The sequence below is a fragment of the Nerophis lumbriciformis genome, linkage group LG07 (genome assembly GCF_033978685.3).
Source record: "Nerophis lumbriciformis linkage group LG07, RoL_Nlum_v2.1, whole genome shotgun sequence".
In the NCBI taxonomy this organism is placed as follows: Eukaryota; Metazoa; Chordata; class Actinopteri; order Syngnathiformes; family Syngnathidae; genus Nerophis; species Nerophis lumbriciformis.
The window spans coordinates 29,605,550-29,626,351 of record NC_084554.2 but is presented as its reverse complement, the minus strand read 5'-3'; the positions used below and the strand labels follow the sequence as shown (position 1 = coordinate 29,626,351).

Below are 20,802 nucleotides of genomic sequence, written 5' to 3'. Positions count from 1 at the left end.
AATTTTTAGCTTATCTAGCCATTTGTATGCTTAAAATGCTTAATTTAGGTTTCAACAATTTTAGAAAATGCTTTAAAAAAATTCCAAAATATTAAAATCAAAATGTGTTTTGGATTGATTTGAATTTTTATTTCATTTGGCGCTGTTAAACAGAGTTAGGGATGCAACAATTATAGATTTTGATTGTACTAATATAGTCTGAGTAATAATCATGGTTTGCATTGATTCATTTCACTACAAAAAAAATTATAAAATCCTGTAAACATTCCTTAGAGATTTTGTTGTGTTTAGTACTCTCGGAAATAACAGTAATCAAATAACAAAAAAACAGTACACAATACTACATTTAACAGTATAATTAATAATAAATTAACTAATAATTGTATTGTTCATACAAAACTAAAGTTAACTTCACCCATTATTACCCACATGTGACTCAAGTATTATTGTCATCAACGGTCATCCATGCCTATTTATTCATTTTTAATAATCTATTTTATGCTGTTTTAATAACAAGTACGGATTTAATTAGTTATTCTACAAACTCTTGGTGTTATATTAGTCTTTTACACTTGCTATACGAACTTTCAAAGCCTACGTTTTATTCAACACCGAGTGAAGAAGCAATCTATAATGTTAAATGGTCACTGAATGAAGCCCTTGCCAGGAGTACCTGTTGCTTTTAACACTAAACTGACTCAACTCTAAGCAACTGATTGTCAGTGACACATTTATATTTAACATCCTGCCATCTCAATTCTTTACGAAGTAAATTGCCCATCACCGTATTTTTCGGACTATAAGGCGCACTTAAAATCATTTTATTTTCTCAAAACTCGACAGTGCGCCTTATAACCCGGTGCGCCTAATGTACGGAAGAATTTTGGTTGTGCTTACCGACCTCAAAGCTATTATATTTGGTACAAGGTGAAATAAGTGTGACCAGTAGATGGCAATCACACATAAGAGATACGTGTAGACTTCAATATGATGGCAGTCACACATAAGAGATACATGTAGACTGCAATATGACTCAAGTAAACAACACCAAAATGTTATATGTTCCATTGAAAATATAGAACATTACACACGGCGCTCAAAAATCTATCAAAATGTTTTAGTACAACTTTGGTAAGCTATGAAACCGCACCGCACCGCACCTCTGCATAAGTCCTGAAAATTTGCGTGCGTCTGCCTTTGTAGTCCGTCCCAGCGCCATAGTCGATAAGCCTCTTCTTTTTCTCCAACTTCTTGTTATGGGACATTCATCCTAGTGTAAAGTTCTTACTTATATCTGTCAGTAAACTCGCCATGAAAGCACTAAAACATACCGGTGTAGTGAGTTTACATTAGTCACCCAAGGAACTTTAGTTATTAGAGAGTTCCGGTCGGAAGATTTCTCACGGGACACATTTCCAGCGTTGTTATTGCACTAGTGAGCCACGGATGAGGAGATGCTGCTCCGTTATTGATTTAAGTAAAGTCTGAATGTCATTAAAACAGTTAGCTCCATCTTTTGACACTTCTTCCACTCCCTTCCTTGCACGCTACACCGCTACAACAAAGATGACGGGGAGAAGACGCTGCCGAAGGTGTAAATAAGGCCGCCCACAAAAAGGCACATCCTGAAGCGACTGTCAGAAAGCGGCTTTAAAATAATCTGTAAAACAATCTATGCAACATTTTGACCATAGAACCACCATTACATGTTATGTAGACCAGTGGTCCCCAACCACCGGGCCGCGGCCCGGTACCGGTCCTTGGATCGATTGGTACAAAGCCGCACAAGAAATTAAAATAAATAAATACATTAAAAAAAAAATTGTTTTATTAAATCAACATAAAAAACACAAGATACACTTACAATTAGTGCACCAACCCAAAAAACCTCCCTCCCCCATTTACACTCATTCACACAAAAGGGTTGTTTCTGTTATTAATATTTCTGGTTCCTACATTATATACCAATATAGATCAATACAGTCTGCAGGGATACAGTCCGTAAGCACACATGATTGTATTTCTTTATGACAAAATAAAAATAAAAAATAAATACCATACCCCCCCCCCGGTCCGTGGGAAAACATTTTTAAGCGTTGACCGGTCCGCGGTTCCAAAAAGGTTGGGGACCCCTGATGTAGACCACAAGAAAGTGTTTTCAATTTAAAAAATAAAAATAAAATATATGACCCCTTTAATGCGCCCTATAATCCGGTGCGCCTTTTGTATGAAAATAGACCTGACTAGACCCGCTCCTCGTCAGTGTGCCTTATAATCCGGTGCACCCTATGGTTCCGGAAAATATGGTACAAAATTTAACTCAGTTTTGTCTTACCTTTACTTTGGTGTGTAAAGCTGCACCATATTGAACGTACTACACACTGATGTCGCTTGTTGATGCAGTACAGCCTGAGGGATCGAAGATCACGGGCTTAGCTGCTTACGTGCAGTGATTTCTCCAGATTCTCTGAACCCTTTGATGATATTACGGACCGTAGATAGTGAAATCCCTAAATTCCATGCAATAGCTGGTTGAGAAAGGTTTTTCTTAAACTGTTCAACAATTTGCTCACGCATTTGTTGACAAAGTGGTGACCCTCGCCCCATCCTTGTCTGTGAATGACTGAGCATTTCATGGAATCTACTTTTATACCCAATCATGGCACCCACCTGTCCCCAATTTGCCTGTTCACCTGTGGGATGTTCCAAATAAGTGTTTGATGAGCATTCCTCAACTTTATCAGTATTGATTGCCACATTTCCCAACTTCTTTGTCACGTGTTGCTGGCATCAAATTCTAAAGTTAATGATTTGCACAAAAAAAAATGTTTATCAGTTTGAACATCAAATATGTTGTCTTTGTAGCATATTCAACTGAATATGGGTTGAAAATGATTTGCAAATCATTGTATTCCGTTTATATTTACATCTAACACAATTTCCCAACTCATATAGAAACAGGGTTTGTACAATGAAACCACTTTTATTTTTTTATTATTTTTTTTTACCACCAAAGGTGCACTCACTGGAGAGATGCTCCACTTATTTTGATCAAGACGCAAAGAATATGCATACAAAAAAAAAACATACAAGAAATATTTTAATAATATATAGGGTATTCTATGTGAAAAAAATGAATGTCATTAAAAAATACTAAAGGACACCAAAACACATCAATTGAATTTGTTTTAATCAGCCCTATAAGTCCTGTAGCAGCTATAAGATTATAAAATGATGTTGCTGAAAAGACATTATGTCTAATATTTTTTCTTTATGATCGTCCAAAATGTTGACACACACATGACGGAGGATTCACGTCCGACCATCGTATGTCTTTGCAGCACGGGCACTGATCAAGCAGCCATGTGTGGAATCGTCAGTTTGCACGTCCTTGACATGTGCAAAATAGTGCCCGCAAAACGGCAATGGGTTTTGATAAATCACACTGTGCGTGCTGAATAATCATATTTGCATTTTCTCCTCCCAGTATTGTGGCCGTTTGGGTTATCAGCATATAGTTTTCATAGTCATAAAGACAGATGCAAAATGGATTGCACGCCTTATTCTGCTCACTTAAGAGACACAATCCACTTTGCACACGTTTAGTAGATCAGTATTGCATGTTCTATCAAGTTTGCACGTGTTTTAGTACACGCAAACTTTACTAAATCAGTCTGTTAAAATGTATATAGTTGCGGCATGTCATTTATCTTACTGTTAGTGCAATACAATCACATGGACATATTTCAGAAATTGTTACAAAAGGTGATTAATCATGAATAATTCATTTTAAATGTGATTAGTCCATCCATCTGCTACCACTTGTCCCTTTTTGGGGTCGCTGGAGCCTATCTCAACTGCATTCGGGCGGAAGGCGGTGTACACCCTGGACAAGTCGCCACCTCATCACAGTGTGATTAATCTGATGAAATACTTTTTGACAGCCCTGTTAATAACATAAATAAGGGTTTAGACTAGACCCTGATTCTTAAGATGTTCCTCACAACTTTATTCCACAAATCATGTTGCTCAATCTTCATCAGATTCTGTCTGGCTTATTACTATCACTCGTTCATGATTTTGTGCTTCCCCTGTTGCCCTAAGGCTATGAGCTATATACAGTGCCAATTTCCAGTACCTTTTCTAGTAACAAACCAAACTGTGAATAAAATTTGTTCCATTAATTTACCAACACATGCATAAGATGCCAAGTAAACAGAAAAACGAAGACTCAAATTTGTGAAGCCAAAATACTGTACTTGTGTGATCTTTGTGCGTGTTCACAGTTTGTATGCAAAGCACTATGCTTGTTCCCAAAAAGCCCTTAACACACTTATCGCCTGCTTCTCCCACTGCGACACTTGTGATAGTCATCCTTTTTTGTCATACAGAAAATATCACACGGCACAAAAGGAAAGGGAAGGGTTATGGATGGAAACAATCGAAAGTTTTGAGGTATTCCTTCAAAGAAAAGGTTGGGAAAGAAGAATGATTCAGCATAAATGGAAGAGAGACAACACAGTGGCATCCACAAGGGAAGGCGAGAGACAAGAGAAGGCTGGGATGCCAGCAGGCATAATTGTGTGCATGTGTCTGTTTGTGGGAACTGTGTGTGTTTTAGGAGAATGGCAGCATATGGAGAGACATGTACAGAAAAAGGAACAGTGTAGTAGTACTTAAGGGGCACTGAACCTTATACATTATTCAGCAGAAGAGCCCACAGACCAAAACACTCATGTACCTACAGCCATCTCTTCATCTCTTGCTCTGTTAGCCCACCTTCCTTATTGGTGCCCGGTTTTGATGTTTGTTTTTATGTTATTCCTTTTGTTCATACATAGGGGTGCCGGCTGATAGAAACAAGTGACCAGGATCTTACAGACTACACAAAGTGTCTTGTCATCATGGTGGAGGAGATCCAAAAACGGAGGTTGCAGGTGACAGTCTAACTACTACATTTTTTATAATTATACGTCATTTTATTATGTCATATTTGTATGCACACTAGGGACGGGCAATGTGGCTCAAAGCCTATATTGCAATATATATATTGCAGCCTCCTGCGATAACGATTTATATCATGATACATTATTTGGCATATACATGATAAAACGGGTCACAAAGGCTCCGATTTCGGCTGCTGACATATGCAGTAAATTATTGTGTCATTTACGATTGTATTATTACCTCAAAACTAATATTAGGTCCCACTCCTGCGGTCCCGTCCAAGGTTTTTAATTGTTCCCTTTTTTTTTTTTTGCCGGATGTGGGATTAGAGCTGAGGATGTCTTTGTGGTTTGTGAAGCCCTTCGAGGCAACAAACTTTGATTGATTGATTGATAGCTCCTCCCACTGGTTATAATTCCCACCTTACCATTACCATGAATTGATTAACGTGGACCCCGACTTAAACAAGTTGAAAAACTTATTCGGGTGTTACCATTTAGTGGTCAATTGTACGGAATATGTACTGTACTGTGCAATCTACTAATACAAGTTTCAATCAATCAACCTTGCTTGAAGAAATACATAGACTAGAAATAGTCCACAGAGTCAAAAGCGCCTGCTCGTTCACAGGCACATTCATGTGATAATTTCTCCTGCCAGTTATTCAAGGAGTCCAATGATGATTTTCGTTTTTTCTGACTTATAAATGTTACAATGTTGGATACTTGTGTTAAACAAGCATTAAATCATAAGGTTCATGCATTTAGGGGCGAGCTTGCATGCAGTTTTGGATACCTCTGCCAGCTGGGTTTTGCAATCTGGCTAAATTGTGATGTCACAGTGAGGTGGATGTACGTATTTGGACATTAAGTAAAACTATCATCTGTATGAGGCAACAATACAAAGTAGGATAAAGTATTATTTTAATCTAATCGTGTCATGCACATTATGACACCGACATGAGATATGCAGTGTCACAAATGCTGCTATCAGTGGCCTAGTGGTTAGAGTGTCAAACCCCGGCCGAGTCTTACCAAAGACTATAAAAATGAGACCCATTACCTCCCTGCTTGGCACTCAGCATCAAGGGTTGGAATACGGGGTTAAATCACCAAAAATGATTCCCGGGCGCGGCCATCGCTGCTGCCCACTGCTCCCCTCACCTCCCAGGGGGTGATCAAGGGTGATGGGTCAAATGCAGAGATTAATTTCGCCACACCTAGTGTGTGTGTAACAATCATTGGTACTTTAACTTTTTTCAAAGTTGTTTTTTTGTATGCAGCTCTGATTCGATTGGAGTGTGCAGGTATACTTAATGTTGTGACCAGGTAAATGTATACAATGTTCATAAAGATAATTTTTTACCGCGTCTGGAAAAAAATTGCAGGGACATTTGTTTTCAAGAAATATTTAACAATGTACATTTGGATTCTTTTGAGAAGATACATTTTAATAATTTTAGGGAGGGTTGGGTGTGGTTTCATTTGCAGTCTGGAAACGCTTCCATAAAACAAACATCTTGTAGACAGACTCAAAAAACAGGTTTCAGTAATTGCAAAATTACACCAAAGGATATCCAATACATATTATTTGGACTACAAGGGAGTGTTTTAAATGCAGATTAGAATCATCTGAGGGGCTCTTTAATGTTAACTGCCATTTTACACAATAGAAATAAAATAAACCACAATGTCAAGAATGCAGTGGATTTGCATAGAGTGTATTAGTGTATTATGATGTGATGGCACATATAAATAGGCTGAAGCCTTATGGATGGATGGATGGATGGTGCAGCCCACTATAAATCTATCCCTAAGCAAATATGTTACCAGCATTTATAAGCCGTGCAAAAACATTACGTTTTGCCTTTTGCCCCGTATTTGAACTGACTTCAAGCTTTTTCTTTGCCTCCTCTTAATGCTAAACCGAGCTAACCTTTTCCTGGCAGTAACTTGAAACTAAAGGACACAAGTCAAATACTATTTGTGATACTGTTTATTCTGCAGTTGCTCTTAAATGACTTCATAGAAGGTTTTCATTGTGTCTTGCCAGCGTGGGAGTTTGTTGTCCTTAAGAAAACATTCAGACCCGCCTTCAGGGTAAGTTGTTGAGAGGGCAGCCGTGTTTTGACCGTGGTTGACACAAACATCTCAGCTGTGTCTGTATGAAAATATAAATATATGCTCTATGAAAACTGCAGGGTCGAAACAATATAACTGGAATATTTAGTATAGGACTTGCCTCGACACCTACTCAAAAATGTGTAAATCTGATATAATTGTTGGAAAATTCATGAGTTGCCAATGCTTTTTTTGACACAAAAAATCTAGTATGAAACGTCTTGACTAGTAAAGTTATGTCCCCTGTAGTCCGTACTTCTTGCCCCACTCTTTGTTTTATCCAATATTTATATTTTTAAGCGCTGTGTTGTGTGCAAGTGTTGCACCAATCAGCCTTGAGTGCCACAATCACTCCCTGTCTCAAAGATGATAAAAGACTCTCGCAACAGTCATCTTATGCATTCAGACTGACACTTTCTGCGTTTTACAGGCTTGAACGGAAGATACACTTGTGCCTTTCCTTCCATAGACTTTGTTCCTAGCTAATATTTACCCTGCTTTTGAATCATCTGTGTTTGTGTGTCTGTCTGTTTTGGAGAGATAGGAGCCAAACAATTAGTTGTTGAATCTCTTGAGAGAGTCGCTCATGTCAAGCTCTTTTGGAATGTTATGCTTTTCTTCATCCTCAATGAACTTGTGTCCCCGTTCAACTCTTTTTGAATAGCCCACATAAAAAACACAATTTTTCCTCACGCCTAGCCATGCACATTTCCATCCCCTGGCTGGTTAAAATGGATTAAATGCAAAGATGCAATCAGAATAGGGTGATTTGCAGGTTGCATAGTATTGTGCTCATGTTTGGGCTGCTGAAAGATTCATCATATTAGCGCTGGAATGTTTTCCTCCTTACAGCTTTGTGCCGGATTTTGAGAATTGATCCCATATTGTGTTGGATTTAATTCTAAAAAAAAAATGCCATCGGGGGATTATGAAAGGTTGGTGCTTGTCTGTGTAGTTTTTTATCAGGTAGACGTTTTAGTGAATACAAATGTCTTTGTTTACTTGCTTTTCTATGTAAATCCTTAACAGGTTACTTTCCTTAAAATGCCTTGTGCTGGAAAGCAGCAATAAAGGTGGCTAAATGCATAGCAATTTAGCCCATCTTATTATTCATCATACTTATTACATCTCATTGTTCCTGTTATATACCGTAGCTAGATGCATCTCAATGGTGCAGAGGTCGCCATTTACCTTTCATAAAATTCTGTTTAACCACAGTGATTTAAAGATCGGGGGCCTCATTTGTAAAACGGTTCGTGGAACTCAACGTAAAAGAAAACCTTAGAATATACATACCCACAAAAAAATCTGAATTTATAATGAGTATACTTTGACGCACTTTTCTCATTATAAATCACACCTGCAGTGAATTGTGCGCGGAAGAGTTCCTGCCCGGTGCCCTCCCACTAGTCCTCCCACAATCAGCCATAAATGGTCATGCTAGTTAGCTCATGAATATGGTAATGAGTTTAAGAGTTTGACCGTCAAGGACAAACACAGTGTCAGTGACTCCAAAAAAAGGTGATATTTTCAGATTGAGCATTGTAACACAATTATTTTAGAGGGCTTAGTAACATCATATCTAAAAGAAAAATATATATATATAAAATGCAATTTGAATGCCAATATTCGACCAACATGGTGTTAGCTCCATTGAGTGAGAACTGTTGCTGAAATGAAAAAAAACATGTCTACGTTTTAGTATCCTGTTTGTTTTTGTACAAATGTGATGTTTATTTTGTTAAATAATGCAAAGCATGACACAAGTAGTCATTACTAACAGTATGTAAAGCTGTCGTGGGCAAAATTCTATATATTATTGGTACAATACATATGTTTTTGTGCAGTTACAATAATTAAGTGGTAATTATATACCGGTAGGTTATATAGAGGCTGTGTGTATCCTGCATTAAATCCAAACATTTTGCACTTCACTGTGTTATAAACTCCAAAAGTGTAAATACATTTTTTTAAAGTTAAATGTAATCATTCCTAAATTAATAACATGATTTTATCCAACAAAATATTGTGCTGCAATCCATGTGCGTGTCTTTAGTTCTAAGAAAATACTTTCCACTGTTTGGCCTCACACAAAGTCAAAGACGCACCTCCCGACCTACAGTATTTACACATTTTTATCAGGGACGGCGTGGCGCAGTGGAAAAATGGCCGTGCGCGACCCGAGGGTCCCTGGTTCAATCCCCACCTAGTACCAACCTCGTCATGTCCGTTGTGTCCTGAGCAAGACACTTCACCCTTGCTCCTGATGGGTGCTGGTTAGCGCCTTGCATGGCAGCTCCCTCCATCAGTGTGTGAATGTGTGTGTGAATGGGTAAATGTGGAAGTAGTGTCAAAGCGCTTTGAGTACCTTGAAGGTAGAAAAGCGCTATACAAGTACAACCCATTTATCATTTATTTATCATTTATTCAATTAAAAATGATCAAAATAAACAACACTTCAATGACTCACCACATAACTATGTTAATGCAGCTCTATATTTTAATGTTTAGGCTTTAACTAATACATCTACAATACATCTATAATTAGAGGGATACATCATAAAATGTTTTTTTATGTATTTCTTATTGTGCATATGTGTTTTTTTATGTCTTTATTTGGTGGCAACACCATCCGCCAGCCAGAGTGCATAGGAGCACGCTACCTTTTCAACATAGATTTTTTTCACCCTGTTTGACTGAACTTGATTGTGCGCAGCAACCTTTAAAAATGAGGTCCCTGGTCATTAGAGGGCAATGCGCTCCAGAGAATCATCATCCTCTGTAGTGGACATTTGTTTTTGGTGTATTTCTTTTGTCAGAGTTACACATTACAGGGAAAAATAGCCCTTTTATGCAAAACATGCATGTCTATTTTTAAAGGACATCGGTTTTCAGGAGGATGTATACATTTTGTGACACAAATTCAAATTATTAGATATTTGATCACCCAACCCTCATTTGTGCTTATTTTTCCGGGTCGACAGCTAAAGTAAAGTACATGAACAATGTATAACTGCACACTAATTTTAATGTTACAGAATGTATTTATCGCTCCGTATTGTTAGTGATCAGTGGTTGGAGGCTCAATAAATTACGTGTAGCATCCTTGTGGTATTTGAGCAGATTTGGTGCAGCCTGTCAGCATCTGACAGCGCCTCTGCCCTCTTAACTCTGTTGGGTTTTAAAGGCTGTCAGCACTGGTGTGACTTAACCGCGCAGGGGACTTTGTTTAGGGATGTAATTGCTGAGATGTGAAAGAGTTGCACTTTGCTGCAGAAAATGGCTTAAGTTTTTTTTTAGCTTGCAATTCAATTATAGGACTTTTATGGTGATGACCTAAATTCAGCCCTAAATCTCCGTTTTGCGAATGCCTGTGTCGTCGCACTTCTTTGATCATACAGGCTGCACTTTTTACAGTCCCTTTCAGCAACATATAGCCTTTTCTGAAACTTTGAGAGATGGAATGTAAATAAATGTCCTATTTTACATACATGTTCTATGTGTGCAGGTGGATGCCATCGTGACACTGGGCGGGCTGGGGGGCAGATTTGACCAGACGATGGCTACTGTTGAGACCCTCCATCATGCTCTGTCCATGACACAGCTCCCATTGTTGGTCATCCAGGAGACAAACCTGGCCTATCTACTGAGACCTGTGAGTATAGTACTACAAGTGCTAAATTATCCTCCATTAGGTTGAGTCGCCTTTAGTCACTGGGTGCATGCGGTCTCCAAGTAAAAAAAAACTGTGGCTGGAGATAAACCCCAGATTTATTCAGGGAATAATGAATGTGACAACAAGATGGCAATATCTGCATTGACTGTTATACTTACTGTATTGTTTACAATTAACTCATCTATGGTATTAATGCTGGCTTAGCAGTTTGCTGTCTTGTTGGTCACAAAAAACATTCATTAAGTTTGGTTCTTTTATGAATTTATTATGGGTCTACTGAAAATGTGACCAAATCTGCTGGTTCAAAAGTATACACACAGCAATGTTAATATTTGGTTACATGTCCCTTGGCAAGTTTCACTGCAATAAGATGCTTTTGGTAGCCATCGACAAGCTTCTGGCTGAATTTTTGACCACTCCTCTTGACAAAATTGGTGCAGTTCAGCTAAATGTGTTGGTTTTTGACATGGACTTGTTTCTTTAGCATTGTTCACACGTTTAAGTCAGGACTTTGGGAAAGCCATTCTAAAACCTTAATTCTAGCCTGATTTAGCCATTCCTTTACCACTTTTGACGTGTGTTTGGGGTCATTGTCCTCTTGGAACACCCAATTGCGCCCAAGACCCACGATTTTAGGTTGTCCTGAAGAATTTGGAGGTTTTCCTCCTTTTTCATTCTCCCATTCACTCTCTGTAAAGCACCAGTTTCATTGGCAGCAAAACAGGCCCAGAACATAATACTACCACCACCATGCTTGACGGTAGGATTGGTGTTCCTGGGATTAAAGGCCTCAACTTTTCTTCTCCAAGCATATTGCTGGGTATTGTGGCCAAACAGCTCAATTTTTGTGTCATCTGACATCACATGGACAAAGATAAGACCTTCTGGAGGAAAGTTCTGTGGTCAGATGAAACAAAAATTGAGCTGTTTGGCCACAATACCCAGCAATATGTTTGGAGAAGAAAAGGTGAGGCCTTTAATCCCAGGAACACCAGGCCTACCGTCAAGCATGGTGGTGGTAGTATTATGCTCTGGGCCTGTTTTGCTGCCAATGGAACTGGTGCTTTACAGATAGTAAATGGAACAATAAAAAAGGAGGATTACCTCCAAATTCTTCAGGACAACCTAAAATCATCAGCCCGGAGGTTGGGTCTTGGGCGCAGTTGGGTGTTCCATTAGGACAATGACCCCAAACACATGTCAAAAGTGGTAAAGAAATGGCTAAATCAGGCTAGAATTAAGGTTTTAGAATGGCCTTCCCAAAGTCCTGACTTAAATGTGTGGACAATGCTTAAGAAACAAGTCCATGTCAGAAAACCAACACATTTAGCTGAACTGCACCAATTTTGTCAAGAGGAGTGGTCAAAAATTCAACCAGAAACTTGTGGATGGCTACCAAAAGCGCCTTATTGCAGTGAAACTTGCCAAGGGACATGTAACCAAATATTAACATTGCTGTATGTATACTTTTGACCCAGCAGATTTGGTCACATTTTCAGTAGACCCATAATAAATTCATAAAAGAACCAAACTTCATGAATGTTTTTTGTGACCAACAAGTATGTGCTCCAATCACTCTATCACAAAAAATAAGAATTGTAGAAATTATTGGAAACTCAAGAAAGCCATGACATTATGTTCTTTACAAATGTATGTAAACTTTTGACCATGACTGTATATGTATGTATGTATACATACATACATTTTAAAATTAAAACTTAACATGAGAAAAAACCTCTTAGGAAAACTCATAATGGAGTTACATCAAGAATATAGCAAACATTTACTGAAAATACAAAAAAGTACAACTGTGTTCTCTAAGTGTTAATATAAAACAAAACATACTATGAAAACATAACCTTAGACTTAAATAAAATGATTTATTCAATTCAGTAGTTTCCCCATTTGACTTTTGGATTTATTTTCAATTTAATTAAGTCTATTAGTTTGTTGAATAATCGAGTAATTGGATAAAACACACTGTAAAGCCTCAATGTGTTTTTTATGGAAAATAGTTAAAATAAACAAGGATTTTTTGCTTGCCATAACCGTTACTATTTTTTTTGATAAATTTGTATCATTATTGAAGTTGCAATTTTAACATGTGTGTCAATTGAAAAAAAAATGTTTTCACTCCCCACGAATCGCCACACATATTACAGCACTCACACACCACCGCTCTCATTTTAGCAGTTCAAACTGCCAAAACATAAAAAGTAACACAGAGTAAAACCTGATTGAAACTAAATCAGCTTTAAAAAGTAAAGTTAACCGTGGCACAAATTGATTACGTTACTCAAAAATGAATAAACTAGGGCACAAAAATAAGCATGTCGACCCATACTGTATATATGGTTCTATCTATCTTTGCCAATTAGTGATGATTTTGCACAAAGAGTAGACTGTTGACAACTGCAACCAACCAACGTGAAAGTTGACTGCGTAGCCTCAGAAATCTTCACTTTCTTTGTTCAGCTTCTTCCTTCTCCTCGCTCTGTTAAATAATCAAGAGCATTCACACTTGTGTGCTCTTATGGTGGCCCACTTTGCTGTTCTGTGTGAGATGAAGTGAGCCTTGTTTGACGCTTCCTCTATGCCAGACACGTCCTCACATCCCCCGGTTGATTGACTTTACAAGTGGGCCTAGCAGCCACCCATTAGCGGGCCCACTCTCCCCTTTTTTGTTTGCCTCAATCCTATTTCCCCCTTTTCTCTTATGTTGTTTACTTCCAAGATCTTCACGGTAGACTGCCACACTTCCTGATGAACCTGTGTCATCCTACCTCTCTCTCTCTCTCTCTTGCACTCCCTCCCTAGCGCTTGTCATTATTCCAAAGGCGCGTTGTCATTTGCTGCTTCATACCTCGACACCTCCAATTAATCTTACTTCAGTGTGGGTAAATTAAGCTCATTTGTCAACGCGCCGCCAATTCGCCGGCGACTGATGAACGCAAACGCCTGTACATGAAGGTGAGCGCGACCTTTGAAAAGCCCAACACTAGTTGTTAAAGTTACAGTAGAAATGTAATTGATGTGGTTACAAGGGCCATATCGATTAATCAATCGTTAAGAAATGAATCTATTGTGTGAAACTGAGTAATTGCATCTTTAAGCAATTGAGGCAAAATGGGCTGCACTAATTGGCTGTCACCAAGAGGCTTGAGTTAGTCTAAAGAACAGTATAGTGTTGAGATACACTATGGCAAACCTTGTTTGGACAACATTGTTCGACTAAATCGCTGGGAGGGGGTTTGGAGAATGTGATTGTTCAGATTCTTATTACACCATTTTTATGAAAGTATTTTGTCTCAAAACAATTTGCAAATGTGTGTTTGTATTTAGATTTTTTTTACATGTACGAAATGTCTGTCTGTCTGTCTGTCTGTATTTCGAACCGTGTGCATGTAAAAAAATATATATATTTGTCTGTGTTCGAATTTGTGTGAAGCAGGAATTCTCCTTAATTGGTTGTCGTTTAACACGTGAATTTTGCTACACTAATGCAGTTCTTCTCAAATACTTGGGCGGGTCCCAAAATCGAGCCCTGAGGAACCCCACAGACCATAACCATTTGTTCAGAGACACAGTTACCAATTTCAACAAAGTATGTATTGTGATTGAGATAGGCTTTGAACCAGTTAAGAACAGATCCGGATATTCCTACCCAATTTTCTAACCTCTGTATTAAGATAGTATGGTCAACTGTGTCAAAGGCAGCGCTCAGGTCTAGCAGAACCAAGGCTCAGACTTTTCCTGCATCTGTGTTCAGGTGAATATCATTTGTCACCTTGATCAGAGTGGTTTCAGTGCTGTGGTTGGGCCTAAAGCCTAATTGGAAAGCATCAAACACACTGTTAAACAGGAAAAAGTCACTAAGCTGTTAGTATACAATTTTTTCCAGGACTTTCCCAAAAAATTGGCAAGTTTGATATGGGCCGATATTTCTTCAGTACTGTGGCATCAAGATGACTCTTCCTTAGAAGGGGCTTAGAGACAGCTTTTACTTTTTGGAAATGTTGCAGTATGAAGTGAGATGTTAACTAGAGGAGCAAATTATAGGAACAAACTGCTTAGCACAGACTTTAGAAATCTAATGGGTCATCAAGGCAGCATGTTGATGGACTTAGACTGTAAATTATTTCTTCAACTGTTTTGTCAGTGACAGGAGGGAAATGTGCCAGCTCGAGTTGAATAGCTGGCTGCACAGTAGCTATTTAGTCTGTAGACAAAGCTATTATTGCCTTGAAGTTTATCATGAAAGAACATTGCAAACTCAGTTTGGTGTGGAAATTAGTTCTACTTGAAGTGAAATTGTAGGGTTTGTTAATCTGTTTACAAACAGGACAAGAGTTGATAGTACAGTTTGTGATGATTTCAGAAAAATATTGTTTTCCTTTTTTGACGCAAAGTCTGGTTGAACGCATTTAGCTTTTCTGTGTAAATCACATAATGAGCTTGGAGCTTTGATTTGCGCCATTTTTGTTCGGCCCTGCGGCACTCCCTTTTCTGCATCCAGACCGAGTCTTCATTTCCTCATGGCACCTTTTGCCTACTTTTAACCATTCTACCCTTAACAGGAGCAATGGTGTCCAAAACATTTACAAAACTTGATGTATGAGTTCAACGGATCAACATTAGCATATGGGGTGTTTTCAAACCTAATAATTTCCACAAACTATGTCTGTATGCTATCATTTATGAGTCTTCTCCAAACAACTGCAGACCCAACTGCTGATTTGGGTCTAACAGACAATTCAAGAGAAAACACAGAAATGATCTGATAAAGCAGCATCGATATCATTCACATTTGAAAAAGCACTGTTAGTAATTATCAAATCAAGACCCACAATATTTTGTGCAAAAAATCATTGCTTTTAGCGCTTTCACAGGGAATGATTGTTTGAGTTACTCCTTCTACCTACCTACTCAGTGGCCTAGTGTTTAGAGTGTCCGCCCTGAGATCGGTAGCTTGTGAGTTCAAACCCCGGCCGAGTCATACCAAAGACTATAAAAATGGGACACATTATCTCCCTGCTCGGCACTCAGCATCAAGGGTTGGAATTGGGGGTTGAATCACCAAAAAAATGATTCCCGGGCGTGGCCACCGCTGCTGCCCACTGCTCCCCTCACCTCCCAGGGGGTGATCAAGGGTGATGGGTCAAATGCAGAGAATAACTTCGCCACACCTAGTGTGTGTGTGACAATCATTGGTACTTTAACTTTAACTTTTTAACTTTCAGTCAATGTTGAGAGAGTTGTTGTCCCTGACTTGTCAGATGGTTTGTGAAAGGCATACAACTTAAATAAAAACCACACAAATGATTCATTGCATCTTGGTCCACTTAAAAGGAAATAAATAAACTTAATCTAAGACTTGTAGAATTATTTAGAAAAGCGAATAAAGCAGCAAGCAAGCAGGATCAAACAGACACAGCAGGAAGCAAGCAACCTATATTTTGATCTATATTCCTTTTTTGTTTTCTTTAATGTTAAAAAGGCTACATATAAAATGCAGAGGTGTTCGTAAAACAATTTTATAAACAAATGATACAATTTATTGTCGCAATTAAGAGTGGAATGGGCGCAAAATGTTGTGGCTTCAACAGTGACACGCTGAACATAAGTGGTTGCTAGGCGCCAATTAGTGGTGACTATAGAGAGAGGAAAGGAGAAGTTACAGACAAATACTTGTTCATATCACTGCACGCACACCACTAGTACATGTCCATGCACTAAATTAGTCCGGTTTCTCAAATAGTTTGGCTCCAAATAAGCCCCCTTACAGCCCATTAAAACACCTTAATCAAATAGTGTTCGGTTTTTTAAAAATCGGATTGAACACACTGGATTATGCGATTGGAAACCAGATCTGTTGAAGGGGTGTGTGCGGCCGGAGAGGACCCTTTGTATCGCGCATGCGCCAATCTTAATGCGTGGGATACGTTCCGGAAGCAGATACCATTCAATAAAAACATAGCAACAACTGTTATGAAGAGGAAACTTTTTAGTTGCTTTGATCCCATTACCTCCCTGCTTGGCACTCAGCATCAAGGGTTGGAATTGGGGATTAAATCACCAAAATGATTCCCGAGCGCGGCCACCGCTGCTGCTCACTGCTCCCCTCACCTCCCAGGGGGTGGAACAAGGAGATGGGTCAAATGCAGAGGGTAACTTCACCACACATAGTGTGTGTGTGTGTGTGTGTGTGTGACTATCAGTGGTACTTTAACTTTAACTTTAATTAAGAAGGTAGCTAAAGAATGCTATTTGGTAACAATAGAAGAGAAAGTCAAATACAAATAGACAGAATAGAAATTGAAAGAGTAAATGAAACCACATTTCTAGGTATAATGATTGATGATAAATTGAACTGGAAATCTCATGTAAAAAACATACAACATAAAGTAGCAAGAAACACATCAATAATGAATAAAGCAAAACATGTTTTAGACCAAAAATCACTTCATATTCTCTACTGCTCGCTAGTGTTACCATATCTGAGTTATTGTGTAGAAATATGGGGAAATAACTACAAAAGTACACTTCATTCATTAACGGTGTTACAAAAAAAGATCAGTTAGAATAATACATAATGTTGGATATAGAGAACATACAAACCCTTTATTTATTGAATCAAAAATACTGAAATTCCATGACATAGTGAATTTGCAAACAGCTAAAATTATACACAAAGCAAACTATAACCTGCTACCCAAGAATATACAACAATTCTTCTCAAAAAAAAGAGGACAAATATAATCTTAGAGAAAAATCAAATTTAAAACATTTGTATGCTCCTACAACACTTAAAACCTTCACTATATCTGTATGTGGAATTAAATTATGGAATGGATTAACCAAAGCAATCAAACAATGTACTAATATGATCCACTTCAAGAAACTCTTCAAACTTAGTGTTTATAAAGTACAAAGAAGAACCATGATAAACATTCTGAATTTATTTCATCCATCCATCCGTTCATTTTCAAATTAATCTTACTCATCTCGTCATATGAAATGTAACTTACTTCACCGAGTATTATTTATTTATGTATTTACTTACCGGTATTTTTATTGTGATTACTTATGGAGTATATTGTGAATAAATTGAGAACAGGAAGTGAACAAAAGTTTTAGCAACTGTTAAGTAAAAGAAAAGGGGTAGGATTAAATAAACTCTGCTTCTTCCTACTCCTTTTCAAACATGTTGAAAAGAGAAACTGGAAATTGTGATGTATCATGTTGTATGCTTGCATGTTCGAAAAATAAACTCAAACTGAAAGAAATGTTGGCTTAATTCGGATTTCCGGACAAAATACAAATGAGATGACAGATAAAGAAATAGGTAAATTATAATAAATAATAAAATAAACTATATAATAAAGTGTACACAAACGTCCTCACTCTGCATTTGTGCACTCCAAACTGATTAACAATAACTTTGTATTCCACACAACTGGCCTTTATCTAGAACAGTATCAGTCGGGGCACAAACAGTTTTTTTTCTTCGGATTTAAACTCCTTCCATCAATCCACAGAGGCTTTTGAATGAACTACGAGACATTCAAAATCTTTGTTTCCATGATTTTTCGACCGGAAATTCCTTTGAAAAAACTTTGCCAGTGGTCTTTCCTGTGCTTCGGACCTGCATCCACCTCCATACATACTTGGTAGTAGCGTCATGTTTGTAGCACAGTCCAAGATAATTTCTTGATGCTGTCTGCTATTTAACATCAGCATAGCCATGAGAGATGTAACATTTGTAATCTGTGCCAATATTACAGCAGACATTACTGAAAAAAAGTTGTCAGGATCATTTATCCGCGCTAAAATGAAATAAGTGTACGGGAGGCATATAGCATATGACCGATACTCTCATTAGTGAGTGTGCATGGACACATGGACTTCACAGGTACCGGTAAGTGTGAAAATTAAAAAAAACGAACTATTTGCTAGCTATCACTTGCTTGCATAATTTAAATGACCGTAAATTCTGGACTATAGGCAGCTACTTTTTTCCTACACTTTGAACCTTGCGGAGCGGCTAATTTGTGGATTTTTCTTTGCTGACGGCCATAATAAAAATAATTCTATAGAAAAACCAAGCAAAAACACAGAGGGTGTTTTGATTGTTTTTGTTATGGTGCCATCTTTTAGACAAATTCACCCACTGCACGTGCTGCAGTGTCCTTCCATTTAGTGCTTACAACAACCGGAAGTAGAAGTGTCGTTGAGTCTTTTAGCCATCCATAGTGTTTCTACTTGTGTGGATACTTCATTCATTACGCCAAGCAATGTTTGTAAGTTTTACAGTATACCTAAAACTGCTTATCCTTACTAAGGTTTCTCATTGTCATCCCATTGGGTTGAGTTTTTTTCTTGCCCTGATGTGGGATCTGAGCCGAGGATGTCGTTGTGGCTTGTGCAGCCCTTTGAGACACTCGTGATTTAGGGATTGATTGATCAATCGTCTCATGTGTGATGTCTGTAGGCGTGTTTTCATGCATATTTGTATGTGCTATCGTAATGTAATGACGCGAGGGTCATTATCATTAGCTAATATGCTAAGTATTAATAACTTACAACGGCATTCTTTTTGTATTGTGTCAGTTTCACAGATTAATTAATTGGTTAATCTGCATATATACATGATTAATGCGATAACATTTTATGATTGATCATCATCACATGAGTTAACTTATTTTTGACACCCCTAGGATTATGTGTATGTATTCTGCTTTCCACCAGCTCCACTGAATATCCCAGCCTCTTTATAGTCTGTCGACAAATCTGCATAATAATATTCAGTAGAGTTTATGCTGTTTGTCTACAGGGCAGCCACAGACTGGCGGTAAACACAGGCCTGGAGGGGGACTGGTGCAGCCTTATTCCTGTGGGGGGACCATGCTTAACCACCACCAGTGGTCTCAAATGGAACCTCGGTGAGTCACCTTTAACTCCTCCCTTTTTAGTGACATATAGTGGGCTAAAATACTCAATGCCAATCCTTACACACTTTTCCAATTGACGGTAGGTGACCCGTCCTTAGGGCCGGCCTGTCACATAAACAGTAGTTTTGGGCCACGACCATTATGAGGCCCACAATATTATAGCCTGGGCTTTTGTTAAGGTTTGAAGATTGTTTTTTTTTTTCATTGAAATCTATCGCTTTAATATACCTTTTGCTGTCAAAGTTCAATAATAAAGTTGTTTAAATCAAATTAGAATATGTAACACTAAATGGATGGATGGATGGATGGACCTACACCCCCTTTTGAATATACAAAATGCTTCATTCCTTTTGCAGCAGGACACCCAGCATGGAACACTTCATTGCTCACTCAACACAGACATTATAACGTCATCGAAGCTCACTTTTATGCATTGACACACACTGCCAACATTTGGGAACAAGGATGAAGTGATAGAAGGAAGAAAAACATATACATAATACATCTATTTGCGGCAGCACTGGACAAAGTTATGTTTAAGTTTCACTTTTGTATCTCATAGCATATAATTGTGGTGCGTTGATTTAAGTTACAAAAACAAAGTTGTCACTAGTTTTTAAAGAAAGGGGAGGCTTAACCCCTAGTAAGTGCACTAATAATACTAATCATACTTATGATCGTCATAATAATGAATATTTATTATCGAGCAATGATAATTCGACATGGCTCACCTAATGTCTACCTTACACTATGACGTAAAGAGAAATTTGAGAGATTTATAGTCACAATACAGTATTTTTCGGACTATAGAGCACACCAGTGTAAAAACAGATTTTTCCATTAATTAGCAGCACCGGACTATAAGCCGCAGATATATACGTTGTAAAATTAATTATTTACATCCCTTAATTGTTTTCAAATGTTGTCTGTAACACAGCAGTAAAGTGGCTGAGCAAAACAGAGGTCAGCTGCAGAAGCTAGCTCTCCAATCAGCTAAACAGACTCGATAAGTCCACGGTGAAATTTTGGTGAATTTACGAAACCGAAACATTACAAAAAGAATGGCATTGTAAGTTAATTCTAACACTGACACTCATAAATGTGTTAG

At 38.0% G+C, this 20,802-nt stretch overlaps 1 protein-coding gene across 2 annotated transcripts in view; it reads left to right on the top strand.

The window, feature by feature from the left end:
* tpk1 (thiamin pyrophosphokinase 1) overlaps nt 1-20,802 on the top strand; it is a 109,125-nt gene that overhangs the window by 43,835 nt on the left and 44,488 nt on the right. For both annotated transcript variants that reach the window (XM_061965512.1, XM_061965513.1), the window contains 3 exons: nt 4,842-4,937; nt 10,576-10,722; nt 19,577-19,685. In XM_061965512.1, the coding sequence (XP_061821496.1) occupies nt 4,842-4,937; nt 10,576-10,722; nt 19,577-19,685 (352 nt within the window). The remainder of the gene's footprint in view (nt 1-4,841; nt 4,938-10,575; nt 10,723-19,576; nt 19,686-20,802) is intronic.